This window comes from Geotrypetes seraphini, chromosome 1 (genome assembly GCF_902459505.1).
Source record: "Geotrypetes seraphini chromosome 1, aGeoSer1.1, whole genome shotgun sequence".
In the NCBI taxonomy this organism is placed as follows: domain Eukaryota; kingdom Metazoa; phylum Chordata; class Amphibia; order Gymnophiona; family Dermophiidae; genus Geotrypetes; species Geotrypetes seraphini.
The window spans coordinates 83,474,219-83,498,240 of NC_047084.1; the positions used below are offsets into that span (position 1 = coordinate 83,474,219).

At 43.7% G+C, this 24,022-nt stretch overlaps 1 protein-coding gene across 3 annotated transcripts in view; it reads right to left on the reverse strand.

The window, feature by feature from the left end:
* The window catches only part of DCC (DCC netrin 1 receptor), a 906,493-nt gene that overhangs the window by 282,974 nt on the left and 599,497 nt on the right, over positions 1-24,022 (reverse strand). For all 3 annotated transcript variants that reach the window (XM_033934276.1, XM_033934287.1, XM_033934268.1), the window contains exon 14: positions 17,091-17,285. In XM_033934276.1, coding sequence (XP_033790167.1) covers positions 17,091-17,285 — 195 coding nt within the window. The remainder of the gene's footprint in view (positions 1-17,090; positions 17,286-24,022) is intronic.

The following is a 24,022-nucleotide window of genomic DNA, read 5'->3' on the forward strand; positions in this document are numbered from 1 at the left end:
TAGATGATTAAAATTTGGAGTCAGGACGTGGACCTGAAATAATATGGAAATTATAAGAGGTCCTATGATCTGATGACCTACGATTATGATACGCCTGACTCTTACCGCAAGTAAATCTATTGTTTAGAAAAAGATAGTAGCTTATTTTGTTTTATATGGGAATAGCTAACATTGAAAATAGACATACTTAAGCTAACCTGTGGGTAGGTAATTGTGTTACTGACAGGTCTGTCTGTTTTTTTTAATACTCCAATACTGCTCTGACACTCATAGAATTCCTATGAGCGTCAGAGCCTTTAGCAACCCAGGCCAAGGTAGAAACCTCTACCGCAGCTTATTATAAGAGAGTCACAGAAAGTAAGATCTTTTACGCAGTTTTGGAAACTGCTTAGGTTAGGCGGTGGACAAATTTTAACATAAATAAATAATTAAATAAATTAAATTAACTTTAATGTAGACATTCCTGTGGGTATAGTTTGGGAAGGGCAGAGGCAGCGCAGAATGCATGGACAAATTCGTACCAACTTCAGCGCAGGTCCAGATGTAGGGGTGATTATAGTATTAGGCACCTAACCCCTGTTTCTCTAACCGACGCCCATGTTGGCGGCTGCCTTAAAAGCGGACGCCGATCGTATGTCAATCACGTGACAGCGCCCTTTACAGAATCGTGTCTATATTTCTGGCAGCTATCTTTGCTGGAGGATCCCAACAATAGTCCACAGCCTGGCAACAGCTGATCAAGGCAGAGGAATCAGCTGAGCCGGCAGGACTCCAAAACCGAAGAGTACTGCCAGCTTAGCTGATCGGGGATTCCCCTGCCACAATTAGCTGAACTGTCAGGGAGATCCCCAATTCCTCTTACTCTCCATCCCTCCCACCCACAGATCCCCTCAATACCCCTCCAGAGAGCGACCCCCCCCTCCACTTCCCCGACATCCCTACATCCCCCTCCATACCACCCATGTTCCTTTGATGTAAAATCAGCAGGCGGAATGCCCACTCCCACCTTTTGGCAGACCTGCCTCATCAAAATGGTGGGCCTTCCCCTTCCTGGAGCACCCTGGGATGCACTGAGAGGAGCCCATGACTCTGATTGGCCCACGTACCTAAGCCCCCTCCCATAGGAGAAGCCTTAGGCACCTGGGCCAATCAGGGCCTTTGGCCGCTTTCCTGATGCATCCTGGGCCAATCACGGCCTTAAACCCCTTCCCAGTGCACCCTGTGATGCACTGGAAGAGGTCTCTGATTGAACCAGATGTTCAGTGGCCTAAAGCACCTATGTAGACGTGATTCCAGCACCTTTTATTTAGGCACTGGTAGGTTTTTTAACCTTCCATTTTATGCCATTTCTAACAGTGTTTTTCAATTAACTTAGGCGTGAGTTTTAGAATTTTCCCCCCTACTGTACTTTGCCTTAATAAAATAGATTTCTTTTAAAATTTCACACTTAGGTGTCCTATTATAAAATCAAACCAATAGAAAATACCTTTGTGGAGACCATCTCGGTTGGAACCTGGATGTCCTAAAACAAGGCAAAAGTGGAAGCCTTATAACATGTGCCTATCGCCATCTTTTTTTTTTTGTCAGATGAAAGCAGCAATTTGACTTTTTATTGTGATGGTTGTGAATTTTGTATTATGTTTTAAACATGCATGTTTTGATATAATCAGCCTTGGATAAAAGCGGGATGTAAGTAACAAACTATAATCTCTGAAAGTATGGACACTATAACTCAGCATCGGTACTGAGGAATGATTATTTATTTACTAGTTTTTTAGCCCGTTACATTAATGGGTGCTAGAATAGATGTGTAGACTTAGGCATTTCTTTCTGTATGTCTGTCTTTCTTTCTCTCTCCCTGCCCCCTGTCTGTCTGTCTTTCTTTCTTTCTTTCTGTCTCTCTCCCTGCCCCCTGTCTCTTTCTTTCTGTCTCTCTCCCCCTGACTTCTTTCTTTCTGTCTTGCCTGCCTTTCTTTCTTTCTGGCTGTCTCTCTCCCTGCTCCATCTTTCTGTGTTTCTTTCTGTCTTTCTCCCTGCCCCCTGTCTTTCTGTGTGTCTGTCTTTCTTTCTGTCTCTCTCCCTGGCCCCCTGTCTGTCTTTCTTTCTTTCTATCTCTCTCCCTGCCTGCTGTCTGTCTTTCTTTCTGTCTGTCTCTCTCCCTGCCCCGTCTTTCTTTCTGTCTCTCTCCATGCCCCCTGCCTATCTGTCTGTCTGTCTTTCTTGTGCGCTGATGCTTCACCTCCAGCCCCCTTCTCCCACCTACCCTTAAATCACTCCTTTTGCCTCCTGCTAGTCGTTTCCATCCTCCCTAGCCTGAACAACCACCAACCACAGTCCGGATGCTAAGCATTGGTATGCCTGCTTCCCTGTTATTATTTTTGTGCTCTCCTTGGTCCTTTGAGTCACACAGATATATGGATACCTTTGAACTGTGTAAAAATAGTGTTAAACAGTGAGGGCGGGAGGGGGGAGTTGACGCCGTGGTGATTGCCACTGGCTCTGTGCCTCTGCATGTGCAGTAGAAGGAGCCAGCGTCACCAAGGGAGGGCGATAGGGAAACCGCCGCTGGCTCCTTCTACTGTGCATGCTTGGCACAGAAGCACGGAGGCAACAGAGGCATGGGGTTTGAAGTGCGCATGCGTGCTAAGGGTTTTATTATTATGGATTTAAGGTATTTATATACCACCTATCAAAGTTATCTTTACAATCAGGTACTCAAGCATTTTCCCTAACTGTCCTGGTGGGCTAACAATCCATCTAACTTACCTGGGGCAATAGAGGATTGAGTGACTTGCCCAGGGTCACAAGGAGCAGCATGGGATCTCAACCCACAACCTCAGGGTGCTGAGGCTGAAGCTCTAACCACCAGCTGCAGTTCTTCAAGAGTAGCAGATGAATCAAAGGTACTGGGTTCAATAAATATAGTACCAACAAGTTTCATATTTTATTTTGATAATTCTACAAAAAGAAAGCAATTATTTGTTTTTTGACACTCAATTATTTTTTTGAGTAAGGTTATGAGAAGTGCCATTCCATGATAGACCACTGAGTCTAGTGATCAACTTGAATCCACCTGAGGTATCCAGCAGATATTAATGGTGTGATTAGTTTCCTGCTACTCACTTACAGACGTAAGAGGTGCCAATCCCTAAATCTCCCTGACTAATGATTTTTAAGGTACCTAGCTTCCAGAACCTCAGCTTAGCCTTTTTTTTTTAAATCCACTTAAAATGCTAACCTTGACTATATCCTCTGGCAAGAAATTTTGCAGCATAACTGTTTATTGATTGAAAAACTTCTTTCATAAATTTACTGTAAAACTGCTGCCCAATATTTTGGCACATTCCCTAGTACAAAAGTTTCTCAATCTTTTTGAATGTAAGGGACTGCCTAGCTAACTTCCTGTCTAAACTATATAGATCAGCACCAAATGTCATTTCTGTTAGAAGATTTTGGCACCATTATGACCCCAGACACCAATGAGACAGGATGAACTGGGAAAATCTCTGCTAAATGCCCTAGAGTCAGAGGTGAGAGGGTACTAGATGAGGGCTTGGGTTGGGACTTTTATTGGAAGGGGTTGGATTTGAGTCGTATTGGGGATTAGGAGGTGTTCTCCTAACATTGGCCCTAGTGTTCCTGATGTTTCAATGAGCAACACAATACAGACTTACTGAAACAACCTTTTATTTTCAGTTTTAGCTGAAACCGAGACTGCTACGAAAATTGTCTAAATAAACACTTTTGGCCAAAACTGTAACTGCAGGTGAAACTTATCACCTGGTTTCAGCTGAAGCTGAAGCCAAAACCCAAACCAAAACCCAAAACTAAAGTTTGTGTGAATGTGAATGAATGACAATGAGGCCTACCGGCAATTGTCAGAGCTTGCAGTCAACAAACCTTGACTAAACCCGCAGGAGATTATTTACCCTTCAGTTTCAGGAGAATCATTTTAACAAGGATTTCTCAACAAGTCTGGCATGTTTAGTATCCCAAGTCAATGCAGATGAAGATAAATATCCCTGAAGAAGAAACTTTGTGAGAATGTATTAAAAAAAAATCCCAAAATCATGGTTACCAGCTTTTTCAGATTATACAAACTGTGCACAAACAAGAGAAAGTATCATTGAGATATTCCCAATTTTGTACTTAATTATGAGTGAAATGGTGTGGTGGACGTGTTAGTCCACTTTTCAAGGTAATATAAAGAAATAATACAAACAACAAAAAAAAATCAAAGGAAATAAGGTAATACATTTTTTATTGTACTAACTCAATGCATTTTATGATGAGCTTTCTTCTTCTTCAGATCAGAAAAAAGCAAATGTTCACAAATATCAGTATATAGGAAAACAAGCAAAAGATTGACCCTTAATCTCACAGAAAATGCAAATCCAGCAAAAACAAAAGCACTGTGGAGATGGTGATGTTCAAGATGCAGGCTTTATTTAAAAATATACAAAATTCATAATCCACATAAAATATATCTAGGACCCAAACCGTTGGGAACTATGGACCCAACATGGTCCATGTTTCGACAATGTTGTCTTCTTCAGGGGTCCCTAAAACTCCCAATATAAAAACACGTGGATTAAAAACTGAAAACAATAATGAATCGTAACTCTGCGCAGATGGGGAATCCTCAAAAGGACAAACATGATAAGGAGTCTTACTAAAATAGGGTAAAAAGAATCCAGACAAACTGGTCTACACTGCAGATATTATACCAGCCTGATATACAGTCCAGAATGAAAACGTGCATTGATGTTACTGAATTGAAGTCTATTACCAGAATTCTATGTGTTGACTGAATCTCACTATACAGCTACAGCTTACTGTACAGTCTTTTCCATGGATTTGCTCAGGTTTTTGTGCTGAAAGCAAGGACTGCTCTGAGTTATATTGGCATCTGTAAGAGGCTCCAATTCAACTAACCCTTAGTTCAATAATCTTAGTGTTACCAGGCAAACTGTATTTGTTAAGCAACTTTCTTTAATAACATAAAATAAAGAATAAACACTCATAATTGATGATTTCAAGGCTCTTCAACTCTGTCACAGAATCTTCTCACTCTACCAACTTTCCTATCCAAAATGCGCTGGGAGTGTGTTCACACATTGTGGAAATAACACTGCTCTCCAGACTTGGATATAAAACTAAGCTGTGATTGTTAGAAATAAAGGGTAAAAAAAACTGGTGGGAGAATCAGGTTTTCATACAGCCATGTGGGCTGCAAAAATGGCAACTGTTCTCTCTCACACTGGAGAAGAAGGGCGTGGTTTCAGCTCTGATGATGCAGCCTAGTTCTCTGGGAGAAGCAAAGCCCTTTGGGGATTTAAGTACACATAGCACACTTATAAGAACATAAGCAATGCCTCTGCTGTGTTAGACCTGAGGTCCATCGTGCCCAGCAGTCCACTCACGCGGTGGCCCAACAGGTCCAGGACCTGTGCAGTAATCCTCTATTAATTCCCTTCTATCCCCTTTTCCAGCAGGAAATTGTCCAATCCTTTCTTAAACCCCAGTACCATACTCTGCCCTATTACATCCTCTGGAAGTGCATTCCAGGTGTCTACCACACGTTGGGTAAAGAAGAACTTCCTAGCATTTGTTTTGAATCTGTCCCCTTTCAACTTTTCCGAATGCCCTCTTGTTCTTTTATTTTTCAAAAGTTTGAAGAATATGTCCCTCTTTACTCTTTCTATGCCCTTCATGATCTTGTAAGTCTCTATCATATCCCCTCTAAGTCTCCTCTTCTCCAGGGAAAAGAGACCCAGTTTCTCCAATCTCTCAACATATGAAAGGTTTTCCATCCCTTTTATCAGATGTGTCGCTCTCCTCTGAACCCTCTCGAGTAACGCCATGTCTTTCTTAAGGTATGGCGACCAATATTGGATGCAGTATTTCAGATGCGAGCGCACCATCGCCCGATACACGGCAGGATAACTTCTTTTGTCCTGGTTGTAATACCCTTCTTGATTATACCTAGCATTCTATTCGCTCTCTTAGTGGCCGCTGCACACTGTGCCATCGGCTTCATTGTCATGTCCATCATTACCCCCAAGTCCCTTTCTTAGAAACATAGAAACATAGAAAGATGACGGCAGATAAGGGCCACAGCCCATCAAGTCTGCCCACACCATTTACCCACCCTCTTAAGTCTACTGACCCCCTAAAGTATAATTGTAATTATACTGTCACTCTACTGACCTGCTCATTCAAGTCCATACCCTAGTGACCCTATCCCTTTCTTGGGTACTCTCATTTAATAACATCCCTCCCATTGTATAGTTATACCTCGGGTTTCTGCTTCCCACATGCAATACTTTACATTTCTCAACGTTGAACTTCATCTGCCATCTCGTCGCCCATTCCCCTAGTTTGTTCAAGTCCCTTTGCAATTCTTCACAGTCCTCTGTGGTCCGAGCTACACTAAATAGATTGGTGTCGTCCACAAATTTTATTATCTCACACTTCGTCCCTGTTTCTAGATCATTTATGAATATATTAAATAGCAGCGGCCCGAGCACCGAGCCCTGCGGAACACCACTCGTGACCCTCCTCCAGTCCGAGTAGTGGCCCTTCACCCCTACCCTTTGTTTCCTACCTGCCAACCAGTTTCTGATCCATCTATGTATGTCTCCGTCCACCCCATGGTTCTTCAATTTCCAGAGTAGACGCTCGTGAGGCACCTTGTCAAAGGCTTTTTGGAAATCAAGGTATATGATGTCTATGGGGTCTCCTCTGTCCATCCGTTTTTTAATTCCTTCGAAGAAGTGTAATAAGTTGGTTAGGCACGATCTCCCCCTGCAGAAACCATGTTGGCTTGTTTTCAGAAGTTTGTTTCTTTCCAAATGTTCATCGATGTTTTCTTTTATCAGTGCTTCCGCCATTATCCCAGGAACCGAGGTCACACTCATCGGTCTGTAGTTTCCCGAGTCACGTCTTGATCCCTTTTTAAAGATGGGCGTGACGTTGGCTATCCTCAGGGATCACACCTGTTTTCAGGGATAGGTTGCAAATTTGCTGCAGTAGTTCCGCTATCTCCCCCTTTAATTCTTTCAGAACCCTTGGATGGATTCTGTCCAGACCTGGGGATTTGTCAGTTTTTAGTTTTTCAATCTGCCTGCGCACATCTTCAAGGCTCACTTCCATGGATGTTAATTTTTCTGCTTGATTTCCATTGAAGAATTGCTCAGGTTCCGGTATTTGATTGTGTCTTCGTTCGTAAATACAGACGAAAAGAACATGTTAAGTCTTTCTGCGACTTCTTTCTCCTCCTTCACTACTCCCTTCCTGTCTCCGTTGTCCAGCGGTCCCACCTCCTCCCTAGCGGGCTGTTTCCCTTTAACATATCTGAAGAATGGTTTAAAATTTCATGCCTCCCTGGCTAGCCTCTCTTCATACTATCTTTTGGCTTTTCGAACCATACGGTGACATTCTTTTTGATACTTCCTGTGCTCTTTCCAGTTCTCCTCAGTTTTGTCCTTTTTCCATTTCCTGTATGTATTTTTCTTATTGCCTATCGTTTCCTTCACTATTTTAGTCTTTTGTTCGACTCTTTTTGCACCCTTTTCTGAATCTGGGGATGTACAGATTTTGCGCCTCGCTCACCGTGTCCTTTAAAATAGACTAGGCATGTTCTATCGTTTGCCATTTCTTGGAAATGTTTTTAAGTTTCTTCCTTACCATTTCCCTCATTGCTTCGCAGTTTCCTTTCCTGAAGTTGAAAGTTGTCGCTATGGTTCTCTTTCCTTTCAGTATTCCTACTTAAACCTTGAACTTGATCATATTATGATCGCTGTTTCCCAATGGTCCCACTACTTCCACTTCCTTTGCAGGTCCCATTAACCCATTTAGGATTAGATCCAGAGTGGCATTTCCTCTCATCGGTTCTCTAACAAGCTGCTCCATGAAACAATCTTGTGTAGCCTCCAGGAATTCTGTCTCCCTAGTGCATCTTGAGCTTCCAAGACTCCAGTCTATCCCGGGGTAGTTGAAGTCTCCCATAATAACTGTGTAACTGCTTTTGCATTCTCGTTTCATCTCGGCTTCCATTTCTTTATCGATATCTCCGGTTTGCCCGGGTGGACGATAGTATAGGCCCATCTTTAGTTCATGACCTTTCCTACCCGGTATTTTAACCCATAGCGATTCCAGCTCGTTGTTTATCTCCGCTGTGTCCATTTTTGTCGATTGTATGCTTTCCTTTATGTATAGGACTATTCCACCTCCTTTCTGTCCTGGCCTGTCTTGGCGATAGAGCTTGTACCCCAGCAGTGCTGTATCCCATTTGCTTTCCTCATTCCACCATGTTTCAGAGATTCCAATGTTGTCTATGTTTTCTGCATTAACCACGGTTTCTAGTTCCCCAATTTTGTTTCTTAGGCTCCTTGCATTAGTATATATGCAATTTAGATCCTGGCATTTTGTTGTTTTCATTTCCTTTCCCTGTGCTTCGGTCTTTAGTGTCTTCTCTTTTGCTACAATCTTTCTAACCTCCTCTTCTGGGTTAGTCGACTCCTGTAATTTGTCCCTTGTTGCTATTATTTCCCAGCCTTGTTTCCCCTTAGTATCTTCACGGGATACCTTCTTCCGAATCGTCGACGCTTGGTCGACTGTCGGCTTTCCCCTTCCTCTCAGTTTAAAGCCTGTTCTAGTCCTTTACTCATACATCTTAGCATACACTTATACTAGGTCTTATACAAGAAACTTAGCAAATGCCCACATAAAGTGGGGGCAGAACATTCTATAAAAAGCATGAAACATTGTGCATACAAATTTGGAAGTACGGCCAATAATTTAATTCAATAATGAGCAAATTAGCACCAATAATTGAGCTTAATAATCAATTATTGGCACTAATTAGCTTTAATGAAAAGCTATGGGGCTCATAATCGAAACAGAAATATATCTAAAAACCAGCCTAAATTGGCACTTAGACGATCAGTGAGACAGGTCGTCCAAGTGCCGATAATCGAACCGGGTTTTAGACGTATTTAAAAACAAGCTAGGCCTTCCCAGTGCTGCTGAATGATCAGAGCTAAAAGAGGTATGTCAGGCGGAGTGTCGAGGGTGGGATATGAGTGGGTCATCGGCTGCCCTAGACTTAGTCGTACTGCATGTATAACCAAAAGTTTTACAACACTGCCTAGATGGAACCTGGACATTGTGACTTAGGCCATCTAAAACCAGGTCTAAGTCTCAAGAAGGTATCCAAAGTGACCAGATAAGCACTGCAGACACAAAGTACAGATCCCCCACACACTGCCCCAGTGATCACTGACCCCACCCCACCCCTAAAAATCGTAATATCAACTTTACATATCTGCCTCCAGAACATCAGCACCTGGCAGCCTGGCATAGGAAAGCCTAGTAGAGCTGCACAGAGATGGCTTAAGTGGTCTTGGGGGTGGGTTAGTGAACCATGGAGAAGAGGACAAGGTATCCAAGATACGAGAAACCCTAGACTTAGAAGCCAAAGCCCTGCCAAATATCCCCAAAACTACACAACACAACAACCCATGCAAGTTAGATACTCTAAATGCTTCAAACCAGTATCCTTTGATGACCTTAAAGGTACAATAGTCTCCCTACACCCACAACCTCAATCTTGGACCTGTGCCCATCCACCACACTGCTAACTACCAATGACTCATTCCTGAACTCCATTTTACCCCTAATTAACGATTCCCTACAATCAGACATAATACCTGAGAGCTGGAAATCTGCCGTAGTAAGACCACTCCTGAAAAAACCCAATCCAAGCAGCTATAGACCAGTCTCAAACCTCCCATTTGTCTCAAAAGTACTAGAAAAGATAGTACTCACAGAACTGCGAGACTTCATGGAAACTAACACCACCCTCTCCAATTTCCAATCAGGATTCAGGAAGTTCCACAGCACAGAAACGGTACTTCTAGACATTGTAGATGACAGCTGAAAAATCCTCGATGAAGGTAAAGATGCATTGCTAATACTACTAGACTTGAGTGCTGCCTTTGATACTATTGATCATTCACTTCTCCTATCCAGACTACACTCCATTGGAATCTGTGATGTCGCACTGGCATGGTTCTCCTCCTTCTTAAAAGAAAGATTTCAGAAAGTATTACTAGGATCCTCTTTATCAGAACCAAAACCTCTCTGCTACGGAATACCCCAGGATGCATTGCTATCCCCACTCGTCTTCAACCTGTACGTCAAACCAGTACTCGACATCGCAGAAAAAAATATCAAATCAAGATTCACTCTTATGCAGACAACATACAGCTCTACCTTCCCCTAGGTCAACATTGAGACGCTAAAATTAAAAAAAAAAACTTCATTGCTGCATAACTGAAATAAAGAACTGGATGACTGCACACAAACTACAACTCAACGCATCAAAAATCAAACTTTCTCTGGATACACAAGGATTGACACCCTTACAGCTAAAGACAACATCCGCAGCCTGGGAGTGATTCTCGACTCAAACCTGTTGCTCTCAGATCATGTATCAAAATTAGTGTCTTCATGTTTCTATTACCTATGCCAGCTAAAATGCATCCATGCTTACTGAGAATGATTTTGCCCAGCTACTATATGCGTTTGTGTTATCCCGCTTAGACTATTGCAACACGCTACTAGTAGGCTTACCCACAAAAACCATCTCCCTTCTCCAAGGCATGTAAAACGCTGCAATCTGACTCCTGAAAAACCTGGGCTTCCACAACCACGTCACTCCTGCACTAAGATCCATGCACTGGCTGCCTATCCAAAAACGATGCATCTTTAAAGCCCTGGCTCTAGCTTTCAAGACATTCCACAAGATGACACCAAGCTACATAGCATCAAAACTACAAATTTATGTCCCCAATCGATCACTGAGAACCCAAGCAGAAAAACGGCTAGCCATTCCACCCGGTCACTCACTCACATCTGAAACAGCCCAGAAATGATCTTATTCCCATTTCAAACCCAGATTATGGCACACCATCCCCCAACTGTCAGATTTTAAACAGTCTATGGAACTTCATGAAGGCCTTGAAAACCTTCCTCTTTACAAACCCAGCTCCTTAGCTTATATCTGCATCCCTGACGAACCACTGGGCCAAAAACTCACCATACTTCAATGGCACAAACCTACAAAGCTATTTTATCTTATGTTAGGCTATGTCCATACGGAAAATACTGCAATTTTTAAAACACCCTATGTCCACTGTCTCTATATCTCCAAATCTGCATGTTATGACTATACAGTAAAATGTAATGTAATTTATTTCTTATATACCGCTACATCCGTTAGGTTCTAAGCGGTTTACAGAAAATATACATTAAGATTAGAAATAAGAAAGGTACTTGAAAAATTCCCTTACTGTCCCGAAGGCTCACAATCTAACTAAAGTACCTGGAGGGTAATAGAGAAGTGAAAAGTAGAGTTAGAGGAAAAATAAAAATAAAATAAACATTTTAACAAGACAGCATTGATCTAAATACTTTGGAAGGTAGAAGAGAGGAGAGAAAGGAATAGAAGCAGAAGGGGGAGCCGTTGAACAGTAGAATTCTGGAGAAATTTAAATGATAGAAATAGAACAAAACAAAGACAAAAGGCAAAACAATAGTTAAGATTAAAGATAAATCATAAGCTGGAAAGAAAATAAAATAAAACTTTGTCTTCAATCCACGGTTTCAGCGTCAGTGATGAAGTGGAGCAAGTAAGTTTAGGAGGAGCGATTGACGTTTCCAGAAAGGGCTTCTTCAGGGAAAAGACTTGGCAGACAGTCCCAGGATGCCTATGTCTCCTCCCCTGCGATGTTCTCCCATCCATGCATTCCCTCCCAGACACACTGCCCGTGCCCCAGCCGCTCCAAGGAGGCTGCCCCAGATGAGGCCCACGGTGAATGCAGGATTCTCTCCTCTGCGGGAAAGCCGCCCGGAGCCGACAGTCGATCTTCTTAGCGGATTGCATGGGGGGAAGAGTTCACATCACAAGTCAAAATTTATACCTCTATTTACACCAAGTTTGTTTTTCCCACCAAAGTTTGTCTTACTTATACTGTGAATGTAATCTTGTAACCCGTTCTCCTTTGGGAGGACGGGCTAAATAAATGAATCAATAATAAATAAATAAATAAATAAAGGACCCAGGCCCATAAGCCACTCTAATCATTACATTCATGGTGAAACATGTGTACCCCCCAAAAAAACCCCAAACCCTTTTGTAATGCCATATAAGTGGCACCTGCAGCCATAAGGGCTATTGGAGTGGTAGACAGGTGGGTCTAGTAGATTCTGGGGGTGTTTTGGGGACTCATTATGACCTATAAAGTTGTTGTGGTGAGATGTTTATGTGGGACCCTTTTTGTGATGGTCACAATAGTGCCCTGTAAGGTACCCCATTACTCTGGTGCCATATCTGGGTATCCAGTCCATCACTTTTCTGGCCCCTACCACACCAAAAAGGTCTTTTTCTAGGCGTTTGTGACTTGGACGAATTTTGGGACGAAAATGGGGTATAAAAATGGACGACTTAGCGGTCTGGGCGATCAGACGGCTAGATGTACAGTTGGACGATTAAAAAAAAAATATATATAATATATATATATATATATATATTGGATATATTTTTCGAAAATGGACCTTTTCTTGTGTCCGACTTTGGGCAACTTGCGACTTAGGGCCAAAACGGACTTAGACGTTTCTTCTGATTATGCCCCTCCACGCACATAAATTTAGGTGTGAGATCCATGCCTACATTTTATGCATGAATTAAAAAGTCAGTGTAGAAATGGGAGGGTCATGGATAGACTGGGGTTAAATCTTGGGTCCAGATGCCTAGGGGAACCTATACTTGTGGCCCAGGAAAATTAAGCCACGACTTTGCTCAGTAATCATGGGCCACAGGAATAACGATGATTGTGAGGTGGTTTGTAAGCAGCACTATTCTCCTGACCTGGGTTTCAGCTATGGTACTGGGATCCTGCAGGAATAGCACAATATCTTTGGCCCCCCAAATAAAAACACATTCATTGGAACATCTCCTTTTAATTCAGCTAAAAGCACATACCGTATTTTTTTGCTCCATAAGATGCACTTTTTTTCTACCCAAAAGTGGGTGGAAATGTTGATAAGTCTTATGCAGTGAAGATACTTTTAAAAAAAAACATCCCACCCCATCCCGTTGTACCTTTTTAAATGCCCGAGTCCGATATGGCTCTCTCTAGCGTCAGTGAGCGCCTAGCTGTCTCAAGGTCCTTTGGAAGCATCCTCTCACTCTCACCCGTCACACCCCAGTGTCCAGATCCGGCGTCCCGCCGGGGCCCTCGTGATGGGTAAGGCCTTATCTCCAAGCTGCTTCCCGCACCCAGCGAGAGAGGTCATCTTCCGCACTGTGACCGCCATTGAGCTAATTACGGCAGCCTGCAGAGTGAACTTAGCAGGCTGACATTGGCCTCTGAAGCACATTGCCTCTGCCGTAGTCCCGCCCCTGATGTCAGAGGAGGGATGGGACTGCGGCGGAAGCAATGTGCTTCGAAGGCCAATGGCAGTCTCCTAAGTTCGCTCTGCAGGCTGCTGTAATTAGCTCAGCGGCGGACACAGAATGGAAGACGACTTCTCTCGTTGGGTGCGGGAAGCAGCTTGGAGGTAAAGCCCCGCCTGTCACGAGGGCCCCGACAGGATGCTGGATCTGGTCACCGGAGGGGTGTGAGTGAGAAGAGGCTTCCACAGGACCTTGAGGAGGGGCGGGAAAACAGACTTGAAGACAAGACAGATGCTGGATTAGAGGGGGTAGGGAGGGGAAACACTCCAAATGTCAGCAGAAGGAAGATAGAGAGATGGAAAAACCTGAAACGAAGGGGAGGCAGAAGGGGGGGGGCAGATGTTGGACTTGGTGGTGCATAGAGAGAAGAGAGAGAGAGATATATACTGCAGAGAGATGGAAAGATTCTAGACTAGGGAGGGAGGAAGGAAGGAGAGAGAGAGAGAGAAGCAGAGAAAGACCTGGAGGAAAGGAGAACAAATGCTGAACATTGGAATGTGATGGAGGTTGCAAGCAGAAGAAAGACAGAGAGAGAGGCCTGGACCAAAGGGGAAAGACAGGAGGCAGATGCTGGACTATGGGAGGTGCAGACAGAAGAGACAGAGGGGAAGAGACCCTGAGGAAGAACAGAGAGATGCAAGATCATAACAGAGGAGGGAGAGAGAGGGAGATCTGGGGAGGGTAAGCAGAAGGAAAAGAGAGAGAGACCTGGACCCAAAGCATATAGGGCTGGATTGTGAAAGAAATGTTGGATGCACAGTCAGAAGGAAGTCCAATCAGAAACTAATTAAATCACCAGACAACAAAGGTAGGAAAAATTATTTTATTTTCAATTTAGTGATCGAAATGTGTCAGTTTTGAGAATTTATATCTGCTGTGAAAAATGAAAAAATGAAAAATGAAAGGAAAAAATTGCATTACAATTAGTAGGGGGGGACAGGGTGCAGAGCCTAGCAAGCAGTGTGGGGTTGGGTGCAGAGCCTTGCAGGGAGTGAGGGGGGCTGGGTGCAGTACACAATTTGGTTCAGAATAGTTTTTTTCTTGTTTTCCTACTCTAAATCTAGGTTGCGTCTTATGGAGCGAAAAATACAGTACATTGTGGAACCCTGTGAGCACCTCCTTGAGACTAAGGGCTCCTTTTACTAAGGTGTGCTAGCAGTTTTAGCGCACGCAGGAAATTATCGTGCGCTACACTTCTAGAACTAATGCCAGCTCAATGCTGGCGTTAAGGTCTAGCGCGCACGGCAATGTAGCGTGCGCTATTCTGCGTGTTAAAACCCTAGCGCACCTTAGTAAAAGGAGCCCTAAATGGATCAGCCTACCCAATTAATCCTACAACCAAAATCCTTGGCGTCACCCTAGATCGAAGCCTGACTTTTGAAGATCACACTAACGTTCTAGTCAAAAAATGCTTTCTTATTCTATGGAAACTTTCTACCATTAAACATTACTTCAATTTCTTTTCCTTTTGACTGCTGGTTCAATCCCTGATCTTAAGTACTTCAGACTAGAGAATGACACGGTGGCGGTTTACCCGCGGCCACCGCATTTTAGCCGCGGGTCACCCGCCGAAAACGGGGAAGAAAACTAGCAGTCGCTGCGGCGACGGGGACAAGGCCATTCACCGCCCGCGGGGCGGTGAATGGTCTTGTCCCCCGCAGTGAGGCATGAAGGATCGCGCGGTCCCCGCAGCTCACACCCGCCCGCCCAATCGATTCCAGTGTCCAGCCAGCTCTCTCCCCTCTCCTCACCCCAGTCCGCAGATCCTCCTCCTCGGCGACCCGCACGCTACCAGAGAGCCGCGCACACCCGCCGCTGCTCAGCCTCGATCTTCTGCTCTGACGCAACCGGAAACAGGAAGTTGCAGCAGAGCAGAAGATCAAACACTGAGCAGCCGCGCGTGTGCGGCTCCCTGGGAAAGCGCGCAGGTTGCCGAAAAAGAAAACCCACAAACCAAGGTGAGGAGAAGGGAGAGAGCCGGCCAAACACCAGGATCGACCGGGCAGGCAGGTAGTGGCCGCGGGGACCGTGCGATCGCTAGTGTTCCCGGCTCAAATTGGAAGGAGGGAGTGAAAGGAAAAAGGCTTATATGGATGCAGCGGGGACGGTGACGGGGCGGTGAATGGGATGGCAGTGGCGGTGACGGGGCGGTGAAAGGGATGGCGGTGACGGTGACGGGGCGGTGAAGGGATCGGCGGTGACGGGGCGGTGCAGAGGATGGTGGGCCGGTGACGGGGCGGTGACGGGGACAGATTTTTTCCCCGTGTCATTCTCTACTTCAGACTACTGCATATATTATATACTTGGGATCTCTCAAGAAAACCATCAAATGAATGAGAATTGTCCAAAATGCTGCAGTCTGTCTCATTTATGGCCTCAAGAAATCAGACCATGTAAGCCCATATTACAAAAAAAACTACACTGGCTGCATACGGAAGCAAGGGGTCTTTTTAAAGTTTGCTTGCCTTTGCTTCAAAACCATGACAGGTTCATCCCCAACCTATCTGTCTCTCCAATTCGAATTCCCAGGCACAACTAATACACGCAGGACCTACTTGTTCGCTTTTCCATCCCTAAAGGGCTGCACCTACAAGAGATACCTCGATAGAACACTATCATTCCAAGCAGGCAAATGGAGCAAATGTTTAACCAACTTCATCTCAAATGCACTTTCGTAGCAAACGTTTAGGATGTCAATACAAACGTATCTCTTTGACAAATTTCTCTGACCCCCACCTCAACCTGATGTACTTCCAAAACACTTCCAGATAAACCTGACTAAACTTAACAAGCCAATGTAAATGTGAAAGTTCTCTGTAATGTCGCTGTCGGCATACAGTCTCTTCCCTTGTAAACCGCTTAGAACTGTTTGTGGTACGGCGCTATATAAAAATAAAGTTATTATTATTTAAGTTGAGCTGAAGGCGTACAATTTTCAAAAAGCCCTTTAACTGGCACAAACTGCTTTTGAAAATGGTCCTCCTAATGATCTGTACAGCCAATAAACTATTCATGTAACAGCATGCTTTCAGACACTTGCATTTAGTTTCCAGGGAACTGATAAGATCAAGTTATTTATTGATAGAATAACAATCTGCTTGTGTTCCATTATCTCTGTAATACTGCATTATTATTGTTATCTCATTTTCTGAAAGCCAAAAGGGGAGAAGATGAATTGCCAATATCTTCTTTACGCACTGTAGGGCAATAGTATTGAAAGGCAAAGTATACAGAATACAGCGGTCTGCAAGCATTAATTTTTAGAAGCACGTATTTCCCACATCTGCCCCTGCAATCCCAAACCAGTCAGACTTTCATAAAATTTAAAGGAATATACATTGGCTAAATTTGCATACATTGAAGAATCAGCAGGAGCACATTTATCTCTTGTAAGTTCATGATGGGTATCTTGAAATTTCAATAGTCTTGCAGTCACCAGAGCATGTTTAGAAAGCCCTAGTTAGTTATTTGTGTATGATGCTCCTGTAAACCTCGTGTAGCATCGATGATAAACTTGGCAAGCCGCTAAAAAAGGCTACTGAATAGACCTGAACAGAAAATCACCTACCCAAATTTTCAATGGAATAGTAGCGTTGTTTGCTGTCTACCCGTACTGTTTCAGCGTAAGGGCTTCCTACGCCATAGCCGATGATGTAACCTCGTACAATAATGCTTGGGTTCAGCGGTGGAGTCCAGCTCATAACAATACTGGTTGTCAGTGGTTTGACGTGAAGGGAGCTTGGCTGGTCAGGGACCTGAGACTCTACGATTCAAAGAAAGAAGCCAATATTTTACACATGTTTGGACAATACGTCATTGCTGGTAGAAAATTCTGCAATTAAGTCAGAGAAAATGATTAGTTATATGTTTAACCGCTCGCTCTTTCATGACCACCATGGTCTAAATGTCCTTTTCTAACCAGAGCACTTTTATTTGACTTCAGTTGGTGAAAACAAGGATGAGCCTTCTGAATAAACAACTCTCAGGTATTCAAAAATTATTTTTCTAATACATATTGCCTTCCCCTGTTAGGCTAAGAGAATCTTAATTCACTTGTTTATTTATCCTTTTGCTTAGAAACAAGATCAAGAGTATTTAGAATTATTGAAGATTTGTCTTGACAGACCCTCTAAAGTAGGGGGTGTCCAACCTTTTGGCTTCACTGGGCCGCATTGGTCGAAAAAAAATGTTTCTGGGGCCGCACAAACGTGCAAACTCTGCAGCAAGACAGAGGAGGGAGCCGGCAAGACGGTAAACACCTGGGGGCAGCAGAGGAAAACACTGCATCGTCCTCGACCGGGGCCGCACAAAATACTTCACTGGGCCGCAGGTTGGACACCCCTGCTCTAAAGCATTACATTTTAACATACAGAGAAGTTCAAATAAACTCTGTTAATTAGTAGAAGAACTATGCCCCCCCCCCCCTTTTTATGAAGCTACATTAGGGTTTTTTTTAATCAAAGGTCGCGGTGGTAAAAGCTCCGATGGTCATAGAATTCCTATGAGCGTCATAGCTTTTTACGTAGCGACCAGCGATAAAAAAAAACCCCTAATGTGGCTTCATAACAGTGGACCTATATTTGACTACTTAATGAAACACTGGCTGTCCATAAGATTACTGGATATTATTTTCTTTTTCCTATATAATTGAATGACGAGGTTCAGATGAAATTAGAACTTTGTCATTATCTATGGTAAAACTACTAGTACTACTATTAATTATTTGTATAGTGCTAGCAGATGTACGCAGCGCTGTACAGAGTCAAAAAGAAGACAGTCCCTGCTCAAAAGAGCTTACAATCTAAACAGCCAAGACAGACAAACAGGATGTCATGGATACAGTTAAGGTGAACGGTTAATCAGCTGGCTGGATTGGAGGGCAGAGGGGAGTACAGGACAATCAAGCCATTGTGACATCACTGATGAGGTTGACTCTTATTGGTGGAATGAGGCATTATGACATCACAATCTCAGCTCTGCTTCTCAAAGACTGAAACTCTTCACACTACTACTACTACTACTACGAATTATTTCTATAGCGCTACCAGATGCACACAGCGCTGTACAGTCACAAAGAAGACAGTCAGGATGTCATGGATACAGTTAAGGGGAATGGCTTTTGTTTTCCTGTTATGTTGTTGTTTGCACTAACAATAAAAATTATTTAAAAAAAAAAAAAGGGGGGGGGGAACGGTTAATCTGCTGGCATGCTGCCTCTACTGTTTGTAATGTGCTGTAAAAAAACAGTAAAATAGACTGATTTTGGTTGTTTTTTATTAATGGCATCTAATAAACACTTATTTTTGTTGAAAATTGTTTTGTACTCCTTGAACTAATGATCAACAACATCCTATATAGTACAGTCTATCGCATTTCGTCAGTAATTGGGAGTGTGTCTTTCACCGTAACTTCCTTCTAACTATTATGCTGTGAACTCCTTCAGAAAACTGTCACAGTAACTTGTCTCTGAGAGCAGAAGGAGACAGGCCAATATTTTATTCTTCTGAAGAAGCCTCCAACATAACAAGCACCAATCTCAGAAAACAAACAGGCAGGGGTAACATTTTCATGAAGTATTCTCCCTCGAGAAGACTTGGAAATATCATTATAAAATGGAGTCATTATCGTATTCATAATACAGAAGATATAATGGAATACTTTGTGGAGTTTGTACTAAATTTTACCCTGGAACATTTTTCTCTCTTAAATTGTAGTTGAAGATATAGCAGATTTAGTAAATGCACTTTTGCAGTAAGACTATGCAGAACATATGTATTTAGGCTGGAAATTGTTTAGAAAAGCAACTTTCTTAAAACAAGACAGCCTATGAGCGTCTTAGCTGTTTTTAAAAAGGGGGGCGGGGGAATTAACATGTCACATTAACTTTTATGCAGGTAAGAGAGAGTATTCCTGTTATTTTAAATAGAGCTGATTCGCTAAACCATGTAGATTAACTCACATTAAAATTTACACAGACCACACAAATGTAGTGTAGTTTATCGTGTTTTTGTTTAAAGATCAATCATCCTCATCCTACATTTAAAAGGATGATTTTATTGCACTTTTCTAATGAGATCCAACTTCATTGGTGACAGGGATAGCATGTCTGAAATTTAAGAATGCAATACATAAAGACTGCTATATATAAGAACTGCTACGCCCTATGAACACAGCCTTTTGTAAATTTAGAATAGCTTTTTCAACCATAGCATTGAAAATGCCGCCAAGTTTTTTGTTTTAAATAAAATTTTCAGAAAACTCTCAGTAGAAATCCACCATCAAGATATTATTCATGAATTCCTCAGAGAATGAGGAGGAGCATAATCAAAAAAACTGTCTAAGTCCCTTTTTGGCCTAAGTCCTTAAACGTTCAAAGCAGAAGCAGGGAAAGTGTCCATAACCAAACCAAATGTCCTTGTTTTGATTATGGCCTTCCTCTGTCTAAACGCCCAATCACCACTACGTCTAAAAGTACACCCACACGACGTCTACACTTTTTAGCCATAATGAAACAAAAAAACACCTAAGCCCCAAACATCCAACAGAAGGGCTTTTAGGCGAAGGAGGAGCCAGGCCTTCACCTAAAAGCTGGATTCTGTAACCAGTGACTGTCAAAAACAACACCGGTTACAGAATCACCCCCCCACAACGATCCAGGCAGGAGGGTGCCCAAGCTCTCCTGCCATGTCGAACCGCCAACTCCCCCCCCCGACAACATCAGGGCAAGAGGGAGCCCAAGCCCTCTTGCCACGCGGCAGCCGCGGCACCCCCGACGATCCCCGGTGATCGTGCTTCCCCCCTCCCCGCCGAGTACGATTGGGCCAGGAGAGAGCCCAGCTCTCCTGGCCGCAGCGACCCCCGACTCGAGTGGGCCAGGAGAGAGCCCAGGCTCTCCTGGCCTGCGGCGACCCCCGACTCGAGTGGGCCAGGAGAGAGCCCAAGCTTTCCTGGCCCGCAGCAATCCCCAACTCGAGTGGGCCAGGAGAGAGAGCCCAGGCTCTCCTGGCCCCGGCGACTCCCCCGCCGCTACTGGAATGTGCCAGGAGGGAGCCCAAATCCTCCTGGCCCCGGTGACCCCTTACCTCCCAACCCCCAACGATCGACGCAACCCCCCTCCCCCCAACAATTGCCCCCCCCAGAACCTCTCCGCCGACCCGCGACCCCCCCGGCCGACCCCACGACCCCCACCCCCGTTCCCCGTACCTTTTCCAAGTTGGCCGGACAGACGGGTGCCAAACCCGCCCGTCCGGCAGGCAGCCGACTCCAGAATGGGGCCGGATTGCCCAGCTGTTTCAAAGCCCCGCCCACAGTTGGGCCTAAGGCACTTGGGCCAATCAGAATAGGTCTAAGTCAAAAAGGTCTAAGTGCCGACTAGGCAACTTGTAAATGTTTTGGTTATACCTGTTGTACGCCTAGGTGTAGGTCGGCCCACCTCCCGCCCACTGCCCGCTCTTTCCCCTCTAAACACACCTCTTTTCTCTCTGTGAGCCTAGAGGCAGGGGAAAGGCCTAAGCTGTTTTTAGATACGTCTAAAAAACAGCTTTGGTTATGGGTACTTGGACGATCAGGCTTTTTGATCGTCCAAGTAGCTATTTAGGACACTTTTTAGATGTATTTTTTTTTTATTATTATTATTACTCCCCTAATCTATTTGAATCATTTATACTAAATATTGGGAGCAATACTTTTTCTGATGGATTCAAATGCTAAAGGAAAATCTGCATTAATGTTTGCATTAATAATTGTTAGTATTTTGCATTATTTTGGGTGTAATACAAGTCAGGACCCATAGAATGGAAGTATTGTGAATTCTTTGAACAATAACAACTTTAGGCCCTGATTCTATAAGTGGTGGCTAGGTTAGGCAACGCTAGGCACCTAGATCGGCAGCACCTAGTCAATTTTCCATGCAAAACCTAACTCCCTGTTTTACTAAGGTGCGCTAAGCGTTTTAGTGCGCGTTTAGCGTGCGCTAAATCTACGCTCACGCTAAATGCTAATGCATCCATAGACTAACATGCACGCGTTAGCATTTAGCGCGCGCTAAAATGCTTAGCGTACCTTAGTAAAAGGAGTCCTAAATGTTTTAATGGCGTGAATATTTGAAACACCATTAAAAGCCAATTAAAAATGATTAAAGTTCTATGCAGAAATCATCATGGTTCCTAGACCGAGGCACCTATTGACACCTACCTGTACCTATGTGAATAGTGGCTGTGGTTAGGGACAGAGTTTGGGCATGGAATGACTTAGGCATTGGTAGATGTCTGTGTTAGATGCTGGTAAATTAATATATAGGCACCTAACATTATGAAACTACTACTATTAATTATTTTTATAGCGCTACCAGATGCATACAGCACAGCACAGAGTCACAAAGAGTAAGAAAACAGTCCCTGCTTGAAAGAGCTTACAATCTAAACAGGCAAGTTAGACAAACACGATGGCATGGATACAGTTAAGGGGAACGGTTAATCAGCTGCCTGGGTTGGAGGGCAGAGGGGAGTACAGGACAGTCAAGCCATTGTGACATCACTGATGAGGTTGTCTCTTATTGGTGGAATGAGGCATTATGACATCACAATCCTCACTCAGCTTCCCAAAGACTGAAACTCTTCACACTACTACTACTACTATGAATTATTTCTATAGTGCTACCAGAGTCACAAAGAAGACAGTCCCTGCTCAAAAGAGCTTACAATCTAAACAGACAAGACAGACAAACAGGATATAATGGATACAGTTAAGGGGAATGGATAAGCAACAGGCTGGGTTGGAGGGCAGAGGAGTAGGGTAAAGGATTGAAAGCTATATCAAAAAAGTGGGTTTTCAGTCTGCTTTTAAACAAGGGAAGGGAAGGGGCTTGACGGACAAACTCGGGTAATTTATTCCAGGCATAGGGGGCAGCTAGATGAAAGGAACAAAGTCTGGAATTGGCAGTGGAGGAGAAGGGTAACGCTAAGAGTGACTTATCTGAGGAACGGAGTTCTCTGGGAGGTGTATAAGGAAAGAGGAGTGAGGAGAGAGATTGAGGGACAGCAGAATGAACACACTTGTAGGTCAGCAATAAGATCTTGAACTATATGCAATGGCAGATAGGGAGCTAGTGAAGTGACTTAAGGAGAGGGGTGACATGAGCATAGCGAGGTTGGTAGAAGATGAGTTGTGCAGCACAGTTTTACACAGATTTCAAGGGGGAAAGGCGATACTGAGGGATACCAGTTAGAAGTAGATTACAGTACTCTAAGCATGAGGTTACAAGAGCTTGAACAAGGGTCCGAGTAGTGTCCTCAGAAAGGAAGGAGCAAATTTAGGTAATATTGAAGAGATAGAAGTGACAGGTCTTAGCAGCTTGTTGGATATATGTAGAACATGAAAGGTCAGAATCAAAGACCATTCCAAGGTTATGAGAAGAGGAGACTGGAACAATGACAGTATTATTTACAGAGTTGGAGAAAGGAGGAGGAGGAGTAGCAGAGGGTTTAGGAGGAAAGAGGAGCAGCTCATACTTGGACTTATTCAGCAAGGGCCATAATGCCTTAATCATGCAATTTGACATGAGCTCGGCCTTCGACTTGGTGGATCATGAGAAATTGTTACAATGTTTAGATGCAATCGGCATCAGAGGTGAGGTATTTGACTGGTTCCGAGGATTCCTTACGACCCGCACCTATCAAGTACGTTTCAACTGCAAAACATGGAGAAACCCATCAGGCGTTCCACAGGGGCCTCCATTATCCCCACTATTCTTCAACGTCTATATATCATCACTAGGCGTGCAGCTGGCCCAGCGGGGTATAAAATTATTCAGTTATGCGGATGATTTTACAATCATTATCCTGTTCAATACTTCTCCCTCCGAAATCACCCCCACGGCAACAGAAGCACTAAACCTGATGGAACAATGGACCACAGAATTCAGACTGAAGCTTAATTCAGATAAAACTAAATTCTTTATAGCCTCGCCACACCCACCTGTCACTACAACACCACTACGCATTAACAATCTCAACTACCCTATTCAACCTACAATGAAGGTCCTGGGGGTAATACTGGACCAAGGTCTAACCATGAAAGACAATGTGGACTCCCTAGTCAGAAAGGAGTTTTTTACTCTCTGGAAACTTAGGTCCATTAGAGCATACTTCGACACTTCAGCATTCAGAATTCTGGTACAATCCCTAATACTAAGCCACCTCGATTATTGTAACATTGCCCATCTGGAAATCTCCCGGAAGCAAATGCAGAGACTACAACTGATACAAAATGCAGCAGTCAGGTTGATCTTCGGGTTGAAGAAGTCCGATCACATAACCCCTTCTTACCGACTCCTGCACTGGCTGCCAATGGAGGCACGTGCGAAGTTCAAGCTGGGATGTCTCTGCTTCAAGGTACTATCTGGTCTAGCCCCTAAATATATAACTGACCTCTTCTCCTTCTCAACCAATAGACATAAGAGAAGAACACACCTGAAGTTCGTTTCCCCACCGGCTAGAGGAT